Here is a 23440-nt window from a genome sequence, read left to right on the forward strand (position 1 = left end):
GTTCTTTAAATGTAGTACTAATTGCCATTTTGTTTAAAGGTGCTGGATTACATATTTTGCTGTTTGCAGAATAAGAGTTTTGATGTTTTCCGTTGTTATAAGATTTGCCGTTAGTTGATTTGGCATAAAATGAGTTCTCCAAATTACCAAAATGGCTGCCTATTTTGGTAACTTGGAGAACTCGATTTAAGCCAAATTAAGGACCTGAACAGTGGTGAAGTGGATTAGAATGGTTAGTTTGTGGCTTTAGGTCTATAAGTGAACGACTGGAAGCTTTATTTTTAAAAGGCAATGTTGAGATCAATGCGTGCCCGTGCTGGGATTTTTTTAAAAGATGGCTTTAGATGCCAACTGATAACAGAGACTGCTCTAGAGGAAAAACGTTCGTTGCGGTGTGTCTGGTGTCGTCATGACGCAGGCGAGTAGGTGGGGGTGACGTACAGAGCATCCCTCAACCCCCTCTAACGGATGCTGAGACTGAGCTCCTGTGCGCGCGAGCTCTGGTAGCAGCTCAATCTCATCCTGCAAAGATGTCGCATGAGCTTCTCCTCACACGTTTCTTTTCTTTCCTTTTTCTCCCACTGCCCTTCACAGTTCGCCGAATTTGGTTAAATTAGCTGCTTTCGCAGCAGGGAGTAGCTATCCTCGTCCAGGCACACGGACGCCCCCTCCCCACAACGGAGGTGTTTAAACCCTCAACCGGCGCATTCTCTCTCTCTCTCTCTCTCTCTCACTCTCCAACCGCCGCAGAACTCCGCCGACCAACCGTCAGGTGACCGCGCGGAGCGGAATATTCACCCGCACGGCCGTCGACTTTCATCCCTTCACTCCTTCGGACTCCAGGCAACGGGAGCTGCCGCATTCCCTGTCCCCCCGTGTCCTCTCATCCGGTTTGGGACATTCTCCGCTCCACGCACACGCAGATTAACGGGGATTCTGCCTCCCCACCCGCGCGCTGATGCTGATGTCCTTGAGCTCGGCCTGGACGGTGAGTCGATGAGTCCGTGCGTGCTCGCGTGCGTTACTGTTATTTACCCCGGGTACCCGAGCGCCTTTTTAATGGGGAAGATGTGCTGCCTTCGCTGTGATTCATTACTCGCATGTCGGGAGGTTTTTACGGGCTTACAGAATATGCAACATGGCCTGATGTGGCATTTGTCATCGCAGGCCTTACACAGCTATAATAAAGCCTATACAGTAGAGCATACCATAATAACCTGGCGAGCAGCGCTATGACATTATAAGGAAGTGTGTGCCTGCGTGTACGCGCGTCTATGCGCCGATGTGCGTGCACACGCGTGTGTAAATCTACATATATATTCATCCTTCCATCCATCCACTCATCCGTGTCCCGTGTCAGTTGATGAAGGGCTACAGTCCCACATTATCACCGAGCAGCACGCGCTGTTCTCGCGCCTGTCTCTTGCCTTTCCCGGGCGCTGTATGCAGCAGGCATGTAAGGGCTATTTGGGATCAGTTGCGTTGTTTGTCTCGGTTACGGCGCATCGCACCTGCAGCGCCAACTGCGGGGGGGGGGTTTCATTTTGATCCGGTAATGATCCGTGGCCCAAGGGACCTTCACATGTCGCCCGGCGTCGCGTGGGTGTGAGTTAGGCAGAGTGGGCCGGCGGTGGCCGGGCCAGTAACCTTGCGGAGGGACATCGGGTAAGCTAGTGGCGCACCACTGGCTTCACTCTGTCTCTCCTTGCCTTTTAGCGGGCCTGCCGTGTAAGTGTCTCGACTTTATTCATAACCTCCTCTTGTTGCTGTATGTGTTGAAGATGAGCCGAGAGATGAAGCTTGAGTAAGTGTGAAGGTGACCAGGAAAGGTCGTTTTGAATGGGAAATACACTGTTGCATGAGGCAGTTCCAGGTGCACCAAGAATTAGTAATGTGTGTGAATGTGACTTTAGCTTTGGGTGGGTGGAGATGTATATGCGCTCATGTGGGAAGGACATGGGATACCTTGAGTATATCAGTGCTGGATGTGATGGATACAGATGGATACACGATAGTACCCATTAACTAGTTATCACCAGGCCATTTTCTTTCATTCTTTCTTTCCCCAAATTTATGCCCACATTTTGTTGTCTTTCTCAAACGTTCTCCATCCCCACCCCCCTCATCATTATCCTGTTTCTTTAACGGGCTCTACCGTAATGTGGATATCTAAGCCCTGTTGGCGGCCCACCTTTAATGGCTTCAGCCTCTGACTGTGTTCAATTCTAAGTGTGCTATTCCCACTGGGGAATAACAGAAGTGTGACTGGCACCAAGCCAGGCAGGCAGCTGCCCAGATACAAAGGCCCCACCAGAGGGCCTGTCGGAAAGTAGGACTGCAGGTGCACAGGTGGACTGCAGCGGGCTATAGGGAATACTGACACGCTCACATACACGGAATGTGGACAATCTCACCCCAGATGACAACAGTGTGCACAAGATTTAGAAACGTGAACACACTGCTGCACACAAACTTATTCAGTTACACATGCTCAAGTCTGTGGAGCCTTGTTTGCCTCTATCCACCACACACAACACACATACTCACACACACACACAAAGTCAGAAAGCATACATGGACCTCCTGGCCCGAATTCAAATCCCATGAGGATCTTCTCTCCTGTGTCTTCTGCACACTTCTCAACCTCCTTGCTGCTGCAATGAAGAGAAAACACTAGAGGGAACAGAGCGGACACTTTCTCTTTTTAAAAAAAATCAAATTGCTTCAACCCTCTAAGGGATAGTGTGTGGACAAGCAGGTCCAGCATTCAGTATAAATGGGCAGGCTGCTGACAATTGTGGTGACCTTTTGTTTGACTCTTTTCATGTTCAGACACATTTTCAGTCAGGACAGGACACCCCTACCCCCTTTGCTGACTCTCTTATTTTGAAAGCGTTGTTATGTATGACACATTTGTGTGCGTCATGACAGATCATATAATTGATGTCTCTGGGCATGAGGGTTTGTGTCTTTGTGTGCTTATTGTCCATTTGTGATGCTTGCATCCTGTGCCTAAAGGTTTGTGTGCATAAGAGTTAGAAATGCATGACAAAACAAAGTGCTTCTCTTTTTTTGCTATGTATGTAATGCAGCCTTACATGCACTTGTGTGTTGCACACATCAAAGCTGAGTCAAGCAGAAGGCCACATTCAGAGTTGGGTGCAGTAGTTTGGACGATGAACAGAAGCTGTTTGTTACGTGACTGTTACAAAATCAGACGGAATCAGTGAGTAAGACATCAGGCTGGATAAGAAAATGTGCAACTGGCTGAGTAAATAAATTATTGCAGTAGCAGGAAGCAGGTAGACGGGGAGAGCAGCAAGAAAAGGGTGTTGGGATTGGGGCGGAGGTAAAAATAGGTAAAAATAATAACAAGCAATGAGACAGCCACAAGACAGAATGGAAGAACACAAAAAGGTGGTAAAACCATATACATGGAGCAGAAAGATAGATATAGAGCAAGAAGAAGCTTCAAAGGCAAAGGAGGGTGACTCAGTCATAAACTAACACTCTCAGTCAGGATAGAAGCATGACAGGGAAGAGAAGAAAAAGGGGAGGGAGAAGATGCAAGAGGCAGAGACTGAAGAGTGGAGAGGAGGGAGGAGAAAAGGAATTAATAATCAGTTTCACTTTGGGGGGTTTTTCTGCTCGTCCACATGTAAAATACTCTTATAGGGAAAAAGAATCTGATGTGTCATGTGTGATGCTGAGAATAGTTAAAGGTGGTGCTATTTGCTCATGCAGGATGAAGCTTCGTTAGTGTTGGTGCAGTGGAAAGAGAAAGGAATGTGCTGCTGTCCTAGGCGATGCTGAGTGTTGTTGGTGTCAGATTTATTTTAATGAAATTTGTCCCAGAGATAGGTTAACATGTCAGTGATTAGGAAATTGTTTTTCAATAGATTAAGATGAGGAGCTCACTTCAGGAAATTCCAGATGTAGTGTATTCAACTGGTCTAAATTAATACTATCGGAGTATGACAGGCTAGCTTACTGTTTAGAAGTCCCACAAAAATATCAAAATATCCAAAGCAGGAAAAAGAATATATCTAGTTTCCCCACCAGTGGCGTTTTCAGTTTTTTTTTTTTTAATTTTTTCCCCCCTTTTTTAATGTAATAGCCCCAGCGAACCGGGGGGATGGGATTAGAAAATTCCATCTGAAGTAAAACCAAACCAGCTAAAATTACTTGCAAATTCAGTGAGTTCCCACGACATTAATAATCACAGACCTCCCAACTACATCAAGGGGCTCTACAGTAGGACATGTGGCTGTCCTATAACCATATGGTGACCCCATGTATGATGCAGGACAAGATTCCCGGGGATAGTAGGGCTAAAACAGTGCAGTGCTGTAAATACAAAACTATTTTATTGAGTGGTAGAATTAAAGAAATAACGTCTCACACATACTTTGTGTGAAGTCCTCCTTTGTAAAGTAAAGAAGTTAGAGAATGGATGGCTGTAGAAAAAAAAACAAACACTATTGCTATTTAGGCACAGTGTTACATTGGGTGACATGCTCTCCCACGTTTGCACACATATCAAAATTTTGACCCACTAGTTGTTAAATAGTTCTCTGTAAAACATCAGTTTAGTCCTCTTTAAGCAAAAAACATGCAGTGCTCTGTTTTAAATTGGGTCTATTCTGGCTTTACCCGTATTTCTGTTCCCTGTATCTGTTCCCCACCCGCGCTCTGGATGCTGATGTCCTGAGTCTCGTATCCTGGACGGTGAGTCGATGAGTCCGTGCGTGCTCGCGTGCGTTACTGTTATTTACCCCGGGTACCCGAGCGCCTTTTTAATGGGGAAGATGTGCTGCCTTCGCTGTGATTCATTGCTATTTAGGCACAGTGTTACATTGGGTGACATGCTCTCCCACGTTTGCACACATTCACATTTTGACCCACAGTTGTAAATAGTTCTCTGTAAAACATCAGTTTAGTCCTCTTTAAGCAATAAAAAACTGCAGTGCTCTGTTTTTAAATGGGTCTATTCTGCTTTACCCGTATTTCTGTTCCCTGTATACTGTTCCAAAGGTGCATGATACTGTAAAACATAGCCAGTCTTTCAATTAATGTGGTTATCGTATGTAAGTAATCGGTCTGAGTGAAAAGCTCAGGATTCAGACTGCTTCACTCACGTACTTTGACACAGTCTTTTGTTTTCTGTTTGACTCTGTGTGATGTCAGTGAGAGTAGGTTTGGTGGTACGCATATAAGCCTTATTCACATGACTTTATAAAACTTTGTAAGGGGCGGCCAATCAGAAGAAAGTTATCTGAAAGGGAGCGGTAGGGGACTGAAAACAGATTATTTTAGATGAGCATCAGCTGAGGAGCTTCATAAATGATTAGTGTAAGATTACTCTGAACTGTGAATAGGGCTGCTCGATTATGGAAAAAATGCTAATCACGATTATTTTCACTGAAATTGAGATCTTGATTATTTGACGATATTTATTTAACAATAACAATGTATTGAATAATGACTTTAAAGATTGTCAAAAATAATATAAAATAGTGTGCAAATACTGATAACAGTGCAAATGTTTGCAATATAAAAAATAAATGAAAAATGTAAACATCTATGTTTAGTGAACTTTGCAGTGCTGCTCTGTGGTGCAGCTACGACACTGTAGCAAAGTTTACACACTATGTCTACTTGATCCACGTCTGACTCCGCGAACCCATAATCTTTCCACGCCACTGAAGTTTTTTTTACCTCTCTTTTCAACCAACAGCAGTCACTCTCCTCTCCAAATAACTTCTGCTTAGCTTTCCGAGCTTCCCTCGGGTAGTCTTAATCAGCGGTCCCCAACCCCTGGGACTCGGACCGGTACGTGAGTCGTTTGGTACCAGGCCGCAAGAGTTGAGGCTCAGGTGTGAAATGTATGGTTTTCAGGGTTTTTATCGGTTTTCAGCGTTATTTTGTTATCGTTTTTATCGTTTACTCGGTTTTCCTTGGTCTTTTCACGTGTGTTATGAATAAATTTTCTTTTTTTCGGTACCGGTACTAGTTTTATTTTGTTGTATTTATCCGCGACACCTTAAAGGCCGGTCCATGAAAATATTGTCGGGCATAAACCGGTCCGTGGCGCAAAAAAGGTTGGGGACCGCTGCTCTTAATTGTTGTGACACATGTTCGAAATGCAGAGAGGTGCGCTCGATTTGCCACACGGAGCAGCGCGAGAGTAAAGCACGAGGGAGGGGCTAATAATCGGCTCAGTCATTTTTAATGATCGTTTAAAGCCCAGATCGTAATCGAGATTAAAATTCGATTAATTGAGCAGCCCTAACTGTGAAGCATGAAAGGGTACACACACAGTAAACAGTAGAGATTAAGCATATTAAGTTTGAAATGAGCAGACCCTCTCAGACCCACTTTAAGGAAAGGGAGGAAAGAGCTCTGAATTTGGGACCAATATTTTACATCTTCGATAAAAAGCTCTCTGTCCCACAGCTTGTGGCTCAGTAACATGGACAGGACAGAGAAGTACTGAGCAACAAAGCACCAGAGTAGGGCTGGGAGATATGGAAAACAATCTAACTATTTTCATATTGATATATGTCATGATATAAAATACAAGGATGACTTTTTCTCTTCCTTTTTAATTTTAAGTGAGATGTGAAAATATAAGGTTAATTATGGTTTAAATATTATTTCTGTCAGAAGCTGAACATTATAAATGTACTGCAACAACTGTATTTTAAATTAATAACAAGGGTATAAATAGCAAACTAAAGCAAAACCTTTAAGTGTTACAGTGGTCCCTCGTTTATCGCGGGAGTTGGGTTCTAAAAATAACTCGCGATAGGTGAAATCCGCGAAGTAGCCAACTTTATTTTTTACAGTTATAGGCTGTAAAACTCCTCATTACACACATTATACACATTTCTCAGACAGGCATTAGCATTTTCACACTTTTCTCACTTGTTTAAACACTCAAAGTTCAAACCTTCGTAGAAAAATTACTCCAGTATTATAGAATGAAACCAAGGCACCCGCGGTTGCCTTTAATGGTGCAAAACACGACATTGTTGTGTTTGTTGGGGAGAAAACTTACAGACATACAGTACAGCACTTCAGAGTCACACTGCTAGCGATCGAAGATTTATGTAAATTTGACAAGCTGAACGCATTCTGTACTGTAGAGGAGACACGGCACGAGATTGATTGACAATGGTCTACAGTAGGGGTGGGCGATATAAATGATATACGATAGAAACGATAGAAATTTGGCCAACGATAGAGATTTTGACTATATCGCTCTATCGCGATAGCGCATGTTGATGATGTCATCAAGCTGCACCTGTTTTGGTCGAAAGCATCGCAGCGGCTAAAACCATTATCATCTGCAAATTATGGTGGGCGACAGTCATAGCAAAGAGATGAAGCACTTTTGAAATATGGGGAAAGCCAAAAACTGCGCTTCCTCCACTTCCGTAACATTGATTCATTAATGGTGAATTCTCTCGCAGCTGTTCTATTCCCATGTTGTTGCAGTATATTAATAACTAACCCCGTATTGTGGATGAATAATCTCAGTTGTTCTCCTGACTGAAGTTTGGCCCGTGTATAGCATCCTGCTATGCGACTGCATTTGTCCCCAACCACCAGAATCCCTCACGTTAACTTTTATCGAGTGGAAAAAAAGTTGGCGTTCATCCTCCAGCTTCACTGTGCTAATGTTATACTAACATAGCTGTGTCGCTAGCAATCACGTAGCACAATATTATATACCAGGTAGTCCAACTTCAGTAACCCTGCAAACGCCACTGCTGTTTAGTTTTCTGTCTTCATTTATGTTGGAAGTGGTAGCAGAGCTGTACGTTTTAATTAGTTTCAAAAATCTTTCAGTCAGAACATGGTATGAAATGTTTAGGTGTAAACTAGCGAGCTAACTTCCTGTTAACTTCTAACTCCGTTAAATTTAATAAATTCTGTTTTCATGGATGCATGGATGTTAAACTTAATTCTTACACCCGATAAAGCAGCAACGCTGATGATTTTCTTAAAGATGAAATAATTTAGACCGTTTTTAACTCTTAGTGTTCGTTTGACTTTGGGACCTGAACAGTTTTGAGTTTTGGACCCAGATTACTCCGCGAAGGTCCTCACTACGGCAGCCGTAATGCTCTGACAATCCATCAAGCAGTGCAGCTTACTAAAGTTGTACTAAAACATTTTTTAAGAGTGTTACGTCCCCCCGAAGGGGTCTAGGCATGTGAGTGAGGGGACCAGTAACAAATGAGTCCAGAACAGAATGAAAGGAAAAAAGACAGGTGTTTTTAGTAAATAAAATAGTCTTTATTATAGATAATCTTAACATAAAGAGCCGGCAACGCCGTTTTACCAATAACACTTGGAAAAAGGGAAAAAAAAGGTTGCAACAACAAAGAACACAACAACCAAACAAAAACTCCACACCACGAGGAGGCACTTCCAGGGGCCCACAAGCTCACCCTATCACTAGCAGCAGCTAGCTTTACTGCTGCCGAGGCCCACAAGCCCACACTACTCACGTAAAGCAGCTATACTCTTTCCACAACTCCACACTTCAGGCAGGATAATTACACACCAAGAACACCCCACACTGCTCACAGCTCATCCCCAGCTTATATCTCCGCCCCCGAAATGGATGATACGGCTATTAGTGCACAGGTGTCTAGAAGCTTGTTTGTAAGTAATAACATCCACCTGGTTCCCGTTTTCTGTGAATCCAGTGTTGAGAGCTTCTTCAGTGTGTTTGAAAGCATAGCAACTGCATTACAGTGGCCTGAAGACGTGTGGGGGGTGATGTTGCTGTGTAAATTCACAGGTAGGGCTCAGGAAGCTTGTTCTGGTCTGTCTGGGGATGACTGCTTAGTTTATGAAAAGATTAAAAGTGCCGTCCTCCTAGCCTATGAACTTGTACCTGAGGCCTATAGGCAGCTTTTTCGAGGTTTGGAGTTGGCACAGGGTCAGTCCTACCTTGACTTTGCTCGGGAGAAGGCAAAGCTTTTTGGTAGGTGGTGCTCTGCAAGCCAGGTTAACAGTTTGGGGTCGTTACGTGAGCTCATGCTTGTGGAAGATTTTAAAAACTCTGTTCCTGAGTGTATTGCTCTTTCTTTAAGTGAACAAAGGGTTTCCACATTACAGCAGGCTGCCACACTGGCAGAGGAGTTCACCCTAAGTCATAAAATAAATGCTGTAGAATGTGATACCCCTCTGTGCCATAGTACATCTTGGCGAGGTAAGAGTGGGCCAGCTAACAAGGCTGAAAAAGTTGTGGTTTCGAGACCCAAAACGAAGCTTTGTTTCTTCTGCCACAAACCTGGACACCTCGTTGCTAACTGTTTGAAATTGAAACTCAAACAGAAAGCCCACTCAAAGCAAAAAGAGCCTGCTTTGAGAAAAGTTAGTCGTGGTTCTCAAACCGACAAGGTTGCCAGGCCTAGTAAAAGGCTACACTTGGAGCATAATTGCTCAGTAGTGTCAAGTAGTCAGTGTAAGAGGTCAACTAACCCTGAGCTGCCGCTGGTTGACCATTTCTCCGGTCCTCAAAATGATTTGCAGGGAGAAAGATCATGTATAAAACCACCCCTCAGACCTGCACCCCTTGCTAACAAACATGTCTGTGTTTCAGTAAAGCCTGCTAGCTGCCTCCTGGGTTCTCCACATGTGATCGTTCCAAGCCCTGGCTATCACATGGGACACTGTTTTGAGGGTCTGCGGCGACCCTCAGTCCGTATTATGAACCCATTGAGATGGGGTTGGCAGCTTCCGCAGGCAATGCCTAACCGTTGCTATGGGGTTTGGTAGGTGGAAAGCCTGCAATTTGGTGATGCAACGGTTACGGACTTGATTAGTTGTTTTGGTTATCATAATTATGTGACAAACCACGGGTTTGTATTTATGGGAGGGGGTGTTACGGCCCTAGCTGGGCCTCCTCCTGAAGGTGCCTGTGTGAGCGTGTCCCACCACCTCTTCTGCCTGAGGTGCCACCTTTCCCTTTTGTGCAGCTGACTCTCGTCAGTAATTAAAGAGATTTAAGCCCAGGGAAAGGTGAGCTTTGGGCCAGAGTGCCATTAGTGTGGTTGCAGCTAGTGAGCTGAGTGTTTGGTGTATTTACAGTTAGTGAGCTGCTCTCTCTTTTTGACTTAGGTTTTACTTTATTGACCAACGCCTGAGTTTTGTTTGTTTTCTTAAATGGTGATAGCGGCTTGTCCGTCTCTTTTAGTTGAGCTACTTTAATAAAACTCTTTAATTTAACCCTTTTGCCTCCTTGACTCCTTTTTCTGACCTGGACACTTTTTGTTACTTCCCCCTCACTGCCTAGACCCCTCAGGGGAACGTAACACTATATGGGTGACGATCTTTGGTTTGTGTGTTTCAGGGTTTTATTGTGACTTTTTCCTCTTTGTACATTTATTTATGTTAAGATTAATGCTTTCATTTTTAACTATTGCATAGAAAGCACCAGTTTTGCATCTGACTCTGCCGACTTGCCCCGAGAAATGATTTGATGTAATCTCAATGACTGAGACTGGTAGAACAGGCTGGTAATTTCTCTCTCTCTCTCTCTTGCTCTTAGGTCCTGGTGTAGCTACCTCTGAACTGGCTCCACATCCTGTCTCTTATTTGCCTTGATCGCCCCTCTTTCCATCCATTCATCATCACTTCATCCCCATCAGTAAGCCCAACAGCTGGTCCACCTGACCGTACCTGCGTCTGTCCATGGACTGGCTGTGACTCTGGAGGGAGGGGGACAGAAACAAGGAAAGAGTTGAGTCGCAGAGGAGACGACGGAAGAGAAAGCTGGATTCATTCAGATGTCACGCTTCTGAAGTGGCCCTGCTCGCTGTCCTTCACCCCCTCACCCTCCTCTTCAGCCTTCTTCAGTTATGGAGATTTAAAGGAGCAGTGAGAGACTATTGCCATTAAAGTGAAAAAAATACATATTACCCTGATATAAAATCATTTTTGAATAAAACATTTAGTCAGAAACAGGATTGTTGAGCACATGAACAACCCTCCAGAATCCAAACCAAAGGGGGCCTGAGTAGACAACAGAGAGAAAGAAAATCACACACACACAAAACCTTTTACTGACATGTCAACAACAGCCACAATGGGTGAAATGGCAAACAGCGCTGTGGAGTTTTACCCCAAAGGGACACGAGGTGGGGGTGGAGGAGGAGGAAGGGCAGATGGCAGCCATGCAGGGGGAGACTTTGGGGTCACAGTGAAGGAGCTCAGGGAGCTGATGGAGCTCCGAGGGGCTGATGCCCTACAGAAGATAGAGGACAGCTATGGAGACACAGAGGGTCTCTGCCGGCGACTACAGTCCAATACCACTGATGGTGAGCAGACATGGGTGTAGAAATGGTTCAGTGGGAAGAATTGATAACAAAAGAAGACGTGCCTAGATGGATGAATGGGCTGGTGGAGGAATGGTACAGTGGATGAGTAGGTGGTTGCTGGTTGGATGAATTTATAGAGCAGAAGATGGAGGATGAATGAGATTGTACTCTTGATTGGAGTCAAACACAGGCACCAGCGCATCAGTGGGGATCAGTGTTGGGCAAGTTACGTTGAAAAAGTAATTAATTATAGTTACTAGTTACTTCTTCAAAAAAGTCACTGAGTTAGTAACTGAGTTACAAGATTCTAAAAGTAATTAATTACTTTAAAAGTAACTACTGCATTATAAAAAAAAAAGTTTAACCCTCTGGGGTCCAGGGTAAAATTGGCCATTTTAACCACTTTTGATTTTACCTCTCCATTTCTCCTTTAAAAACGATTTACTTTGCCTTGTTTGGTATCATCCGTTTCAGCACAACCTCGCGTGTCTGAATTTACAGTTATGTTTTCATTTTGACATACTGTATTAACACAATTGAGCTAAAATCAGACAAAAAACATAAAATCCAAGTAGAAACAACCACAAACATGTTTAATGAATCATATTTCATAACTTTAAATGTAAATATAAATTGTCAATTTTAAAATCATATGCACAAGTTTTGCAAACAACAAAGTTATTAGCAGCCATTTACCTTTTACCCCATTTTTTAATAACCATTTCAAACTATTTACATAACAATCAGGTGTTCTGCATTCAATAGGATGCTACCTAAATTATTTGTGCCACTCCCCAAAAAAATAATTTCTGTCCACTATAAAGGAGAACATCACAACCTGATACCTGCAGGTCTGACAGCAGCAGGTGTGTCACTCATCCTGTTTTTTATCTGGAGACAGCAGTCGCCTCATTGTTCTGACACACAACACAAAACTATCCACAACACTACACGCTAACTACACAAGACAACACATTAACTACACACTCCAAACACGCTAAACGTCACAAATCTCTCACATCTCAAAACTCTCTCTCTCTCTTTTTCTGCTGTCTTTTTCTCTCTCTCTCTCGTGGTCACTCCTCAATCTTCCCCCTCTTCCTAAACAACCAAATGTCATGTTGCCATATTATTTTTTTATTGGTTGACATGGTGTATTTTTCCACCAACACAAAAGGGCTGTTTTTTTTTGTTTTTTTTTAAAAAGCTGTAGCGCCCAGATTACTTACATGGACAGCTACTTCCATGCAACTGATATAAGGTGCGGTAAGCTGAAGACAGCTTCAACCGTCTGTTTGTTGAAAAATAGTAATGCGACCGCACCGCATTTTCTTGTTAGTAACGGTAACGCCGTTGTAACGATAGAAATAGTAATTAGTTAGATTACTCGTTACTGAAAAAAGTAACGCCATTACTTGTAACGCCGTTATTCCCATCACTGGTGGGGATTCTGTCTCATCATCATTTGGCATCATTTGGCCAACAGAAACAGATTAGGTGTGGTCACCAGTCATTTTAGAACAAAGCCACCTTTTATTTTAACAAGCTACGAACATACACTAAAACTGCTAATGATGTTTATTGTTGTGCGCAATATCAATACACAAATGAGTGCAACACATGTTAGATGAATTCTGAATTAAGTGCTGGTGCCTCCATTTTCCTGTAGTTGTAATCCTGACCTTGGAAGGCAGCTTCTGGTTGAGGTGCGTGTAAAGAGAATATGGGCGGATGGTCTGATTGGTGAAGGGATGATGGGATTATATTGGATGGGTGAATGGGAAGCTGATAGAGTAAATCAATAAATGGATGAACTACAATCTCTAACAGTATACCTGCAAGGGTGTCTGGTGGTTTAGGTGCAAGTCTGTTATGTTTGTCTCTCAACTGTCAAGGAGGCAAAAGGAAAAAAATAATCATTTTCATAGGCTGCCAGTTACCAGGACATGCTAATAAAATAAACCTTTGATAAATCCTTTTCAAAGTTATTATGATGCCCAAATGTTGTCTCGCAGGTGTTGAAGCTGTTCAGCTATACCTGTGTTTGCTTAGTGTTTTTCCTGTCTTATTCACATCAGTGAAGTTAGCCTTAATATACCTCTCTATATTACTCATTTTGGTGGTTTGTGCAAATACTGAACATCACAACATTCATGAAGTTAGGGGTGATTGCAGGACGGTTATAAACCCTCACTCACTAAAGTAATACATTCAGGCCATCAAGATAAGAAGTACTTTAACTTATATCTGTTCTTATATTGTTGTTGTTGTTGTTATTGTTATTATTATTATTATTTACAGATTTTCCGTTTTAGTTCAAGAGGCTTAACAAAAGTATTAACTGTTTAGCCTGTTTACTGTTATTTTTGAGAACCCAATAGATTGACAGGTTTATTTTGGTTTTTCAGCATAATAAAGGCCTCCTTTTAGATCTCTTTGGACTTCCTTTTGAGAGTTTAATTAAACAGCTAATGCAAGTACAACACTTCTTTTATCTGCTTAATGTGTCATTGAGTCTCAGGGTTCTGGCCTCACCTGGCCACGGATGTGCTTGTCATTTCTTTTGAGCCTTTCAAACAAGGGTGTAGATTTGGTTTTGGCATTGGTGGGGACGGATGATTCAACCACCGAACCCTGCCCTGATTCTTTTTTTTCTTCCTTTTTGTTTTTGCTTCTTGATAAAAAAGGAGAAATATACTTGCCTACATATGTTATTCTACATGCTTTTAAACCATTTACAATTAAAATTCATAGTTTTATATGTGAATTATATAATGTTAAATTACTATTAAACAAATGACTAAGTATTTTAGGCTTTAGTTTACTTCAGCCATATTCCAGACAAATCAAGTATCATACAAAAATAAAAATAGAGTCATGACAATAAAAGAATATGACTTTAAGGACTTAACAACATTACTTCAGTTATAGTACACCAACATCTCTTATACATTAGCACTAAGGGAACACTGAATGACCTGGTGGTTTTTGTCCATAAAACTACTCATCTAAGATTACCACAAAGTAAAAGATCTCTCAGCAAAATTATGCAACATTTTAGACACACCATACAAACATTGCTGATGAGTCACACATCAGTAATGTTTGTAGGGTGAGTGCATTTTTAAAACAATTTGTGCAAACTGCACTACAAGGTGGAATATTTGCAAAATCATAACTACCTCATGATATTTTGTCTCAAAAATTAACCCTATGAATACGTCAGTGCCATTAGGATGAAATTATTGTGTCACCAACATTTTAACGTTAGACATATAATGTTAACAGCCTCTGTAAACTAATATCCTGGCTTGCTCGAGGCTGCCGTTTTCTCTGACAGTTTCAATCAAAATTAGAAATGCTACTCTGGGAGACTGAAATAACTAATAGTGATGCCTGTTGTGCAGTTAGTTTCCAAAACACGTTATTCGTGGTTACATACAATTTTAGACTGATGTGGGCCATAGCCTAGCATAGCCTGTAACGTTATTATGACGGACACATTTTATGAGTGAACTTAACTTTAAGTGACTTACAGGTTTCTTTGAAACACTCTCTTATATCCAGCTTCTTCCTTGTTGCTGCCATCCTCCTCTCCTCCTTGCAGGTCCTGGCAGCGCAGGCTTGCCGCTGATAAAACTAAACAGAGCTCCCTGAAAGGCACAGCCAATCACATTGGCCATATTTGTCACATGAGGTAGGACTCCAGTAGAGAACGTAATTTAACTCTTTCTGCACCGCCAGGTGAACGAGACGTTGACAGATCGTTTTTCTTTTCGTTCTATAGGTTTTGTTTTTCTTTACTCGAAGAGATCAAATTATTGGTGGGGACGATTCAGTAATCGCTGAATATTGGTGGGGACGTGTCCCTTCCGTCCATGCCAAATCTACGCCCTTGCTTTCAAATTTGATAAATGTTTTGTTATGTTTTTTTGTCTTTGAATTCGTTTACTTTTTTCAACTGCCCATTTTTCAAGTTTGCAGGTCTTTCACACCTGCTAGGCTTACAGCTTGTTTTTGCATGTTTAAAGTAGTTTTGAATGAACTGCAAAGTGCATTGACACAAATGAAAAGCACCAACAGTCTCTTTTGTCAACTCAGTTAGCATTGTCTTTCTTAGATGTGAAGAGCTGCACACTAAAAACTCTCAAACTGAGATAAGTAGAGGCTGAAATTGGGACAAATTTATTTCGATTTTTTAGTGATTTTTTCTGCATTCTATATTAGGTTTTAAACTGCTAATTTACAAAGAGGTGTTAAATGAGTCTGTTGCTTATCATAAAAAAACGACTAATGAGAACAGTGATAAATTAGGCTTATTAATTTATTTGTGGTATGATTTCAGTATTTGGTATCAGCAGATACCTGAAGCCAAAGTGCCAATATCATCAGTACAGAACTGGAAAAAGTTGGATTGGTGTATATTGGAGATTAGTTATCGCTAATGTTTGATTATTTGTAGACTTAAACAATGAATAAATAGGATGTTTTGAAATAACTGAAAACTATTTTTTTTAAAGGAACAATGAGTTTGGGTAATAAACTATTTGATAATTAGACTGTGATAAAGCTACGCAGCAGAGTGGAGTCCAACAATGGTAGGAAGTAGGACAGGACCTCCTGGGGCCTAGATACTAGTGACTGGAGAGATGATGAGGTGTAGATGGGGAGGCAGGTGGCATGAATGAGAGTCTGAAAGGTAGAATGACAGAGGAGCACAGAATTAAGGCACAGAGAACAGAGAAAGCTAACTGGCTTGCAGAAGGTGGGCAAGCAAATTAATGGACCAGAGTGATGACAACAGAATTGAGTTTGACAGCTTGAGAAAGGAGACGTGATGTAACAAATTGACTTGCCTGGTGGCGGTAACTTGCCAGAGTTGCTGATTTATCATATTTACAACATTTTATATTATCAGCAATATATAATAATATCAATATTCATGTAATATTCTAAATTTAAACATTGATGGTATAAAAGATGGATATAGCCACCATAATGCCATCTATAGGTTTGTGAGCACTCGTTCTGAAGCGTTAAGATGAGTGTTTTTTGGCAACAACAGCTTTGTGTTTTGAAACCAAATATGGCGGCTCTGACTATGAAGCTGCTTGCTCATTGGTTAACAACTTCCCAATTGCAAGCCATTAGTCAATGATCAGATCCTTGGTCTGCTCCTCCTTTCTGGCATGTATAATGACTAAAAATTGCAAAATGACCTGAATGTTTTATTCAGTATGTGGAAATAATATCTCAAATCATGTTAATATCTTGGGAGAACTTGGCGGTTGATGGAGGTGAAGTTCATCATTGTTGTCAGATATCTCACCTTTTTGTTATATTTAATGTTAGTTAAACCACTAACATTAGCCACCATGCCTCCAGTCTCACACTAACTGCTATTGGAGGCATGGTGGGCACCGTGTGAGATTAGGCCATTACAGAGGCACAAACTCCTGCCATTTTGTGAAAGACAAGGGTATCAGTCATGTTTAATGTTGTTAACTAGCAAGGTCCAGAAAAAGATATAAATAGACAATGGCAACCAAGTGTTTTGTGGTTTACTGCCTGTTTATGCCGTCTCAGTTCGACCTAGCTACACCAACAACATTACTCCTCTTTTGCTTTGTCTTCTTTATAACTATCAAGACGAAGCTTGTTTACAGTTGTACACAACTGTACACAAGCTGAGCATTAGACAAATTGCTCACACTGATCAACATCATAGTAACAGGAAAACAAGGCTTTAAATTTGGACATCAGTCCTTCTTCTCAGTGTGTAATAAACTGTCGCTTATCATGACACAATAGTGAAAGTTAATTGATGTGCACAATGGCCATTTTTGTTCACAACCCATAGGGATGTGGTAAGTTGTCATTGTTAGGTTGAAGTCATTAGTTTGCCCTGGAGATTAGCAGCCAACACACCCCTCAAACCTGAGGTGTGCCCACTGCCCAATATTAATACTGTGCAGTACTGTAGTGCGGTTGCAATGCAAAAAAAAAAAAAAAAATAGATGTAATGCTAAGTAGTAAAAATGACATTATTTTTCTGTTTGGTCACTGTAGAAGGTAATTCGTTCCGCTGCTACTTATATAGCCTTATTCTGCAACATGGCCTGAGATACACTGTCTTGTAATAGCCAGTTGACATCCTATTGTTCCACATATGTATCCAATAACAGCACGTATAACTATCTCATTATTGTCTTTTTAGGTAACAAATTTGAAGGAATGTGCATATCTCCACTCAAAAGAAGTATGTTATGTAAATCCAGATAAAAATAGTTGATTTTCTTCTGTTTTTCTTCTAATATATGAAGCTGATAATTCTACATTATGTGACCATGTGACATACTGGCATCATTATTGTGTCACAGAAAAACTGTAATGTGAGTACATTAATGCATCAATTGGTAATGCTTTGTAATGCTTGGTAACTGTTGTTACATTTATAACATTGTAGTTCACATAAAATTCATGCCCGTTCTGATACCTGTTCAGTTTGCTCCTCCTCTGGTTTTTGAGTAGAACATTATGGATGAATTATTACAGCTTGCAGTCTGTGAGGAGGCGGGGAGCTAGGCTTGAGTGAATGGTGTAGGTGTTGGTGGAGATGGAACTGAACCAAATTGCATATTCAAAGATTTGCCCCTATTCAGGGACACGGAGGTTTACTTTTACACACATATAATTCATGGCAGAGTATGAAACCTTTAAATATGTAATGTCAGCGTTTATCACACTTTGGTAGGGTTGCCCAGGTAGAATGATGTCTGGCTCAAGTGTATTTTGAGCTTTTATCTTTTTATACACTATAGTGAACAGCTGATCTGTGATTAACTTAGGAAAAAACATTAACTAGGAATTAATTTTGTCACAGTTATATTGATAGTTCTGCTAACCAGCTAGCCCTCCCTGCCCCTCTCAGGTGTTTAAACTGATTCAGCTGCTTATTCAGAAAGACTCTAGCAGACAAAAGGAGATCGACAATGCCAGGAGACAAACTTTAACTTAATAAATAAGTGTTTCCCCCAGAATTAGATTGTATTGCATTTGCATGTGTGTTCCTGTGCATGAGAGAAAGGCGCACACACGCTTTCTTAAATGAATTCATAATGCTACCAATATATTGTAACATGATAATAATGGTAAATGGCCTTTATTTGTATAGCGCTTTACTAGTCCCTAAGGACCCAAAAGTGCTTTACACATCCAGTCATCCACCCATTCACACACACACTGGTGAAGGCAAGTTACATTGTAGCCACAGCCACCCTGGGGCGCACTGACAGAGGCGAGGCTGCCGGACACTGGCGCCACCGGGCCCTCTGACCACTACCAGTAGGCAACGAGTGAAGTGTCTTGCCCAAGGACACAACGGCCGAGACTGTCCAAGCCGGGGTTCGAACCGGCAACCTTCCGATTACAAGGCGAACTCCCAACTCTTGAGCCACGATCGCACGATAAAAACAATAATAATAATATTATAACAATAATCAGGTGTTTGTCTTATGAGTTCTTCCCATTTCATCTTTATAGTCTTGCACTGCCACTGGCAACAGTATTCCTCTTTTCGTTCTACAGACTCAGTGAGCTACAACACAGCATCGCTGGCTCTCCAGCTGGTTCAGGTTCTGGTTAGACTGACCTTCCAACTTGCAGCAGAAATCCAAATCCAATATAGCAGAACAATTGCCATCGCCAGCTGCATTTCAAATGGTGGATGTTCAAATTGGCTACAACACAGACCTTATGTTAGCTGGTAACCAGTTTATTCAAAATAAAAGTTTGTGTATTATTCCAAACTATGTTGATTACATCTTGTCTCGGATAAAAAAAGAACATGCAAAGTGTGTGTGTGAGAAACACTAAACAAGTCAGCTGATCTTTTCATACAACTAAGTGATTAAGCAACTAATTTCTTCTGCAGTGCTTAAATTTTTCATGCAGTCTCTTTTTCTGACACACATGATTCCCAAAGATCAAGTTATAATGAATTTGCCAAACTAGATTTTGGATATTTGTGTCTTTAATATTTTTGAATGTGTAGATGCGCACACTTGTGTATTCTACCAGGGGTGTGGTACCACACTACGCCCACTCCTTCAACTAGTTTGTAACCTAGCAACACAACGGCAGAGAGAAGTTGGCTTGGGAAGTCAGCAAGAGAGAGTGAAAGAAGAGTGAGATGGTGATGAACAGAGAGAGGTGAATAGAGCAAGAAGTTAGAGAGAGTGTGTGTGTGTGTACTCAAGTGTAAGTAAAATCTGTGAGATGTGTGTGTAAGAATGAGAGACAGAGAAGAGAGATTGAAAAAACACGAGAGGGGTGGTGGGTGTTGAGCTACAGTAAGTCTGTGTTGAGTGTTGCTAATTTGATACTGTGAGCTGGGCAGGAGTCAGTGCAGCAAGTCCCAACAAACCTAATGCAAAAACACACACATAAATACACACGGTCACTCTCTCCCTCTCTGACACGGTGTCATGTATCTGCAGATGTCCCTACAAAGCACAGTTGGCAAACAACACACAAACACACACACACACAAATGGTGATCTCCACACACTTTGACCATCTTCTCTTGCACTGTGCTCGCTTTCACAAATCACATATGGTGTCATCTCAAAGCAGCCAAAGTGCAAACACACATGAAGAAAGATGCTCCTATCACCACCTTGTAATGATCTGCTTAAAAACTTGTGGCTGATAATTTCCGTGAAATATTTTCTGCTCCAGATCTGACACACCAACAAAAGCTGCTTCTTATGCTCTCTATGATTACAATCACGGCGAACATAGAGCTGGAATGTGTATTGACAGATCATATTGGAGACTATGGGTATATACAGTGTTGAACAGACACACCAGGGAAAACACACCACACAAGTATACATTATGATGCAGTTAATGCTGAACATCATCTGTAACATGATCCACCGATCAGCATGGAAGCACTCTCTCTCTCTCACTTACGCACAGTGTATGGATACTAGAACACTGCAGTGTGTGACCATTATACCAAGACTGAAGACATGGAATGTGAGAAGAAATGATGAGAAAGAGGGCATAAGATAAACTGTGTGTGTGTGTGTGTGTGTGTGTGTGTGTGTGTGTGTGTGTGTGTGTGTGTGTGTGTGTGTGTGTGTGTGTGTGTGTGTGTGTGTGTGTGTGTGATGTGGTTGAGGAGGAAAAGCTAGAACAGCTTGCCGCATTGTCAAGGACACATCAAGGGGAGATTGAGTGAGGGAGAAAGAGAGAGGAGGAGGAGTAGAGAGTCTATGGAATAGAATGAAGAGGTGGGACTAATAAAAGGAGGATACAATTACTCAGCATAAGGTCACCTGTTTTCTGTCTCTCTCTCTCTCGCTCTCTCCTGTTGCCACACAACTCTCCTGCAAGCGCGCTGGAGCAGGATGTCTAAAAACACACACATGCATGCACTGCATGCATGTGTGTCATTGAGTCATTGAGCTCAGCCAACCACAGTAGCATACAAATTGCCATTTCCTATCCCCCGCGGCCAATCACAAAAGAAAAAAATGATTCTGTTTCAAACCTACCATGCAGGAGAAATGACATCACCTGTTGCTGGGCAGAAACCTCTTAGAGACAGGAAGCCCTGGTCCTGATGTCCTAGTCACTATGGAAACGGAATCATTTAGGGAGGGGAGAGGAGGGTGAGTATGGAGATGTATTACCTTCATAGATGGATGGTTGTAGTCAGTAGTTTGCGTACACTCATCATGGGCATAAATGTCATGGTAAATTTGAGCCTTTGGTTACAGGGTGGAATGGCTGTACAGCATACAGCTTTAATTACTTTTTAAAGAACTGGCTGCACAATTTTAAATGTAAATTTATTTAGGATTTTCTCTAATTCACACAGGATCAAAATACATAGAGCTCCCATTAATATTTGTTTAAATATCTCTAAGCAAGTTGAACCTTAACACTTTTGGTAGCCATCAACAAGCTGCTGGCACAATTCTTGGATAGTTGATCAATCTCTTCAGGTTTATTTAAATTTGCTGTATTTCCTGAATCTGGCTTTTCAGCATAATCCACAAACGTTCTATAGGTTTGAGGTTGTAGTTTCAGGAAGGCCAATTCTTAGCTTATTGTTCTTAATTATTCTTAGCTTAATGTTATCCATTCAAAAACCAGTGGGTTTGTGATCATTGTTGTGTCGGTCCACCCGATTGTGTCCATATTTCAACTATTTAACTGTTAATCTGAAGCAATGTTGAAAAATTTGAAGGTAGTTCTCCATTATTACATCTAATTTATTAACAACCTCAGAACATGAGGCTACCACCACCGTGTATTGTGCTTAGGTCTGAAAGCCTCACCTTCACTCCTCTAAACATGCATTTCATCCTTGTGGCCAAGTAGCTCAATTGTTTTTCTCCAGAAGGCAACTGCAAATTTCAGTTGAGCTTGAAGGTGCCAGTTTTTCTTGGTTGGCACCCTCTCAGTCCATAGCGGTGCAAAATTCACTTTACTGCTGACAGTCAGAGATGTTTCAGTAGTTACTAGTTTACTAGTTCATAGCAAGCTTGAGCCTTGATGGTTCTTGGGTTATTCTTTACATTGTAAGTAAATGTATCTCAATTCAGTTCTGTTCAATTCAATTCAAGTCAATTAATATAGTGCCAGATCTCATCTGTTTCTTCTTTCAGACGTTGTCAAAGACCTTCCTAATCTGTGTAAATCTTTACTGAGTTCACTGACTTCTCCCTTCTCCCTGAATATTGATTAGTTATTTCAAACATATCCTTTTTGTGCTGGATGATAGTTACAGTTACAGTCAAACATGATCATGTTAATAGGCCATTGCCTTGTCTAGTTAAAAGAAATTGTAGAACACTGAGCAGCACGTCTTAAAAGATTTAAGTGTACCGTAATTGTCGGGCTATAAGCCGCTACTTTTTGCACAAGCTTTGAACCCTGCGGCTTTTAGTCAGGTGCGGCTTTTCTATGGATTGTCCATGAGCGGATTTGTTTTGTTTGTTCCGCTGTTGTACGGCACTACGTTGCCTGGCGGAAGGATCGGAGTTCAAGAGTGGTATGTTGGTCACATGTCCATCCGCCAGGCAACGTAGTGCCGTACGAAGTAGCGCGAAAAACAAACTTCAAAGTAGCACTACGCGTTCAGCTGGAGGCGTGGATGATGAGCGGCGATAAACTTTCAAAAAGCAAGTTATGCCCAACTCCACCACTGGATTCTGACAGCGTGGAAAAGTGTGAAAACATCCACGATCACCAACGGATTTCGAAGGGCTGGACTGCTGCCTGATGGAGAGGAGGCTCTTCAGAGGGTGTTCGACTCTGACACTGACAATGAGGATTTCTTTGGTTTTGAAAGTGACAACGAAAGAAAGGAGCTGAGAGTGGATGATGAAGCCACCCTGAGCCTGTTCGTTTCCGACACTGGAGAAGAGGACTTTGGTGGTTTTAGTGCGCAGGAAGAAGAGAAAGATGGTGGTGAATGACTGACTTTTCTTCTTGTTAAAGCCGTGTCACTGCACCTGAGCCTAAAAGGTAGTCTGAATCTATTTTTCTGGTGTGCTGTAGGTTATTGTTATGTACTACATTTGTTACTCATTTATGAAGCACAGTACATGTTTTGTACTTGTAATTACCACTACTTGTACATATACCCTAAAAGGTTATGCAAATATGTACCCATAACTTGTTTTTCAAAATATTAATAAAAGTGGTGTGTCTCCAAACAGCCATCTCTTTCCTGACAATTCGATTTGTGCATATTCTCTTACATATGATAAGTCAACATTGAAACACCTGCGGCTTTTAGTCAGGTGCGGCTAATGTATGTACAAAACAGGATTTTCCCCTGATTTTAGCTTGTGCGGCTAATATTCAGGTGCGCTCTGTAGTCCGGGAAATACGGTATGTATATATTTAAGTCTGTATGTATGCTTTTAACTCTGTCTATATTGGAGAAAATCCCAAATAAATTCAAACTTATTTAAAGTCATAATGACATGTGGTGTACAATCATTCCACCCTGGAAAAGGAACAGTTCAAAGAAGTCATTAAACACCCAAATTAACCATGATATCCATGCACATGATGAG

General features: G+C 41.6%; 1 protein-coding gene across 1 annotated transcript in view; it reads left to right on the plus strand.

Annotated features, from left to right (window-relative positions):
• Window positions 1-455: 455 nt before the first annotated feature.
• Window positions 456-23440, plus strand: part of atp2b3b (ATPase plasma membrane Ca2+ transporting 3b) — a 70599-nt gene continuing 47614 nt past the window's right edge. Inside the window, 2 exon segments of the mRNA XM_040013705.1 lie at window positions 456-988; window positions 10571-11339. Of these exon segments, the coding sequence (XP_039869639.1) occupies window positions 11090-11339 (250 nt within the window). The 5' untranslated portion in view covers window positions 456-988; window positions 10571-11089.

This window comes from Simochromis diagramma, unplaced genomic scaffold (assembly GCF_900408965.1).
Source record: "Simochromis diagramma unplaced genomic scaffold, fSimDia1.1 OVJJ01000705.1, whole genome shotgun sequence".
In the NCBI taxonomy this organism is placed as follows: Eukaryota; Metazoa; Chordata; class Actinopteri; order Cichliformes; family Cichlidae; genus Simochromis; species Simochromis diagramma.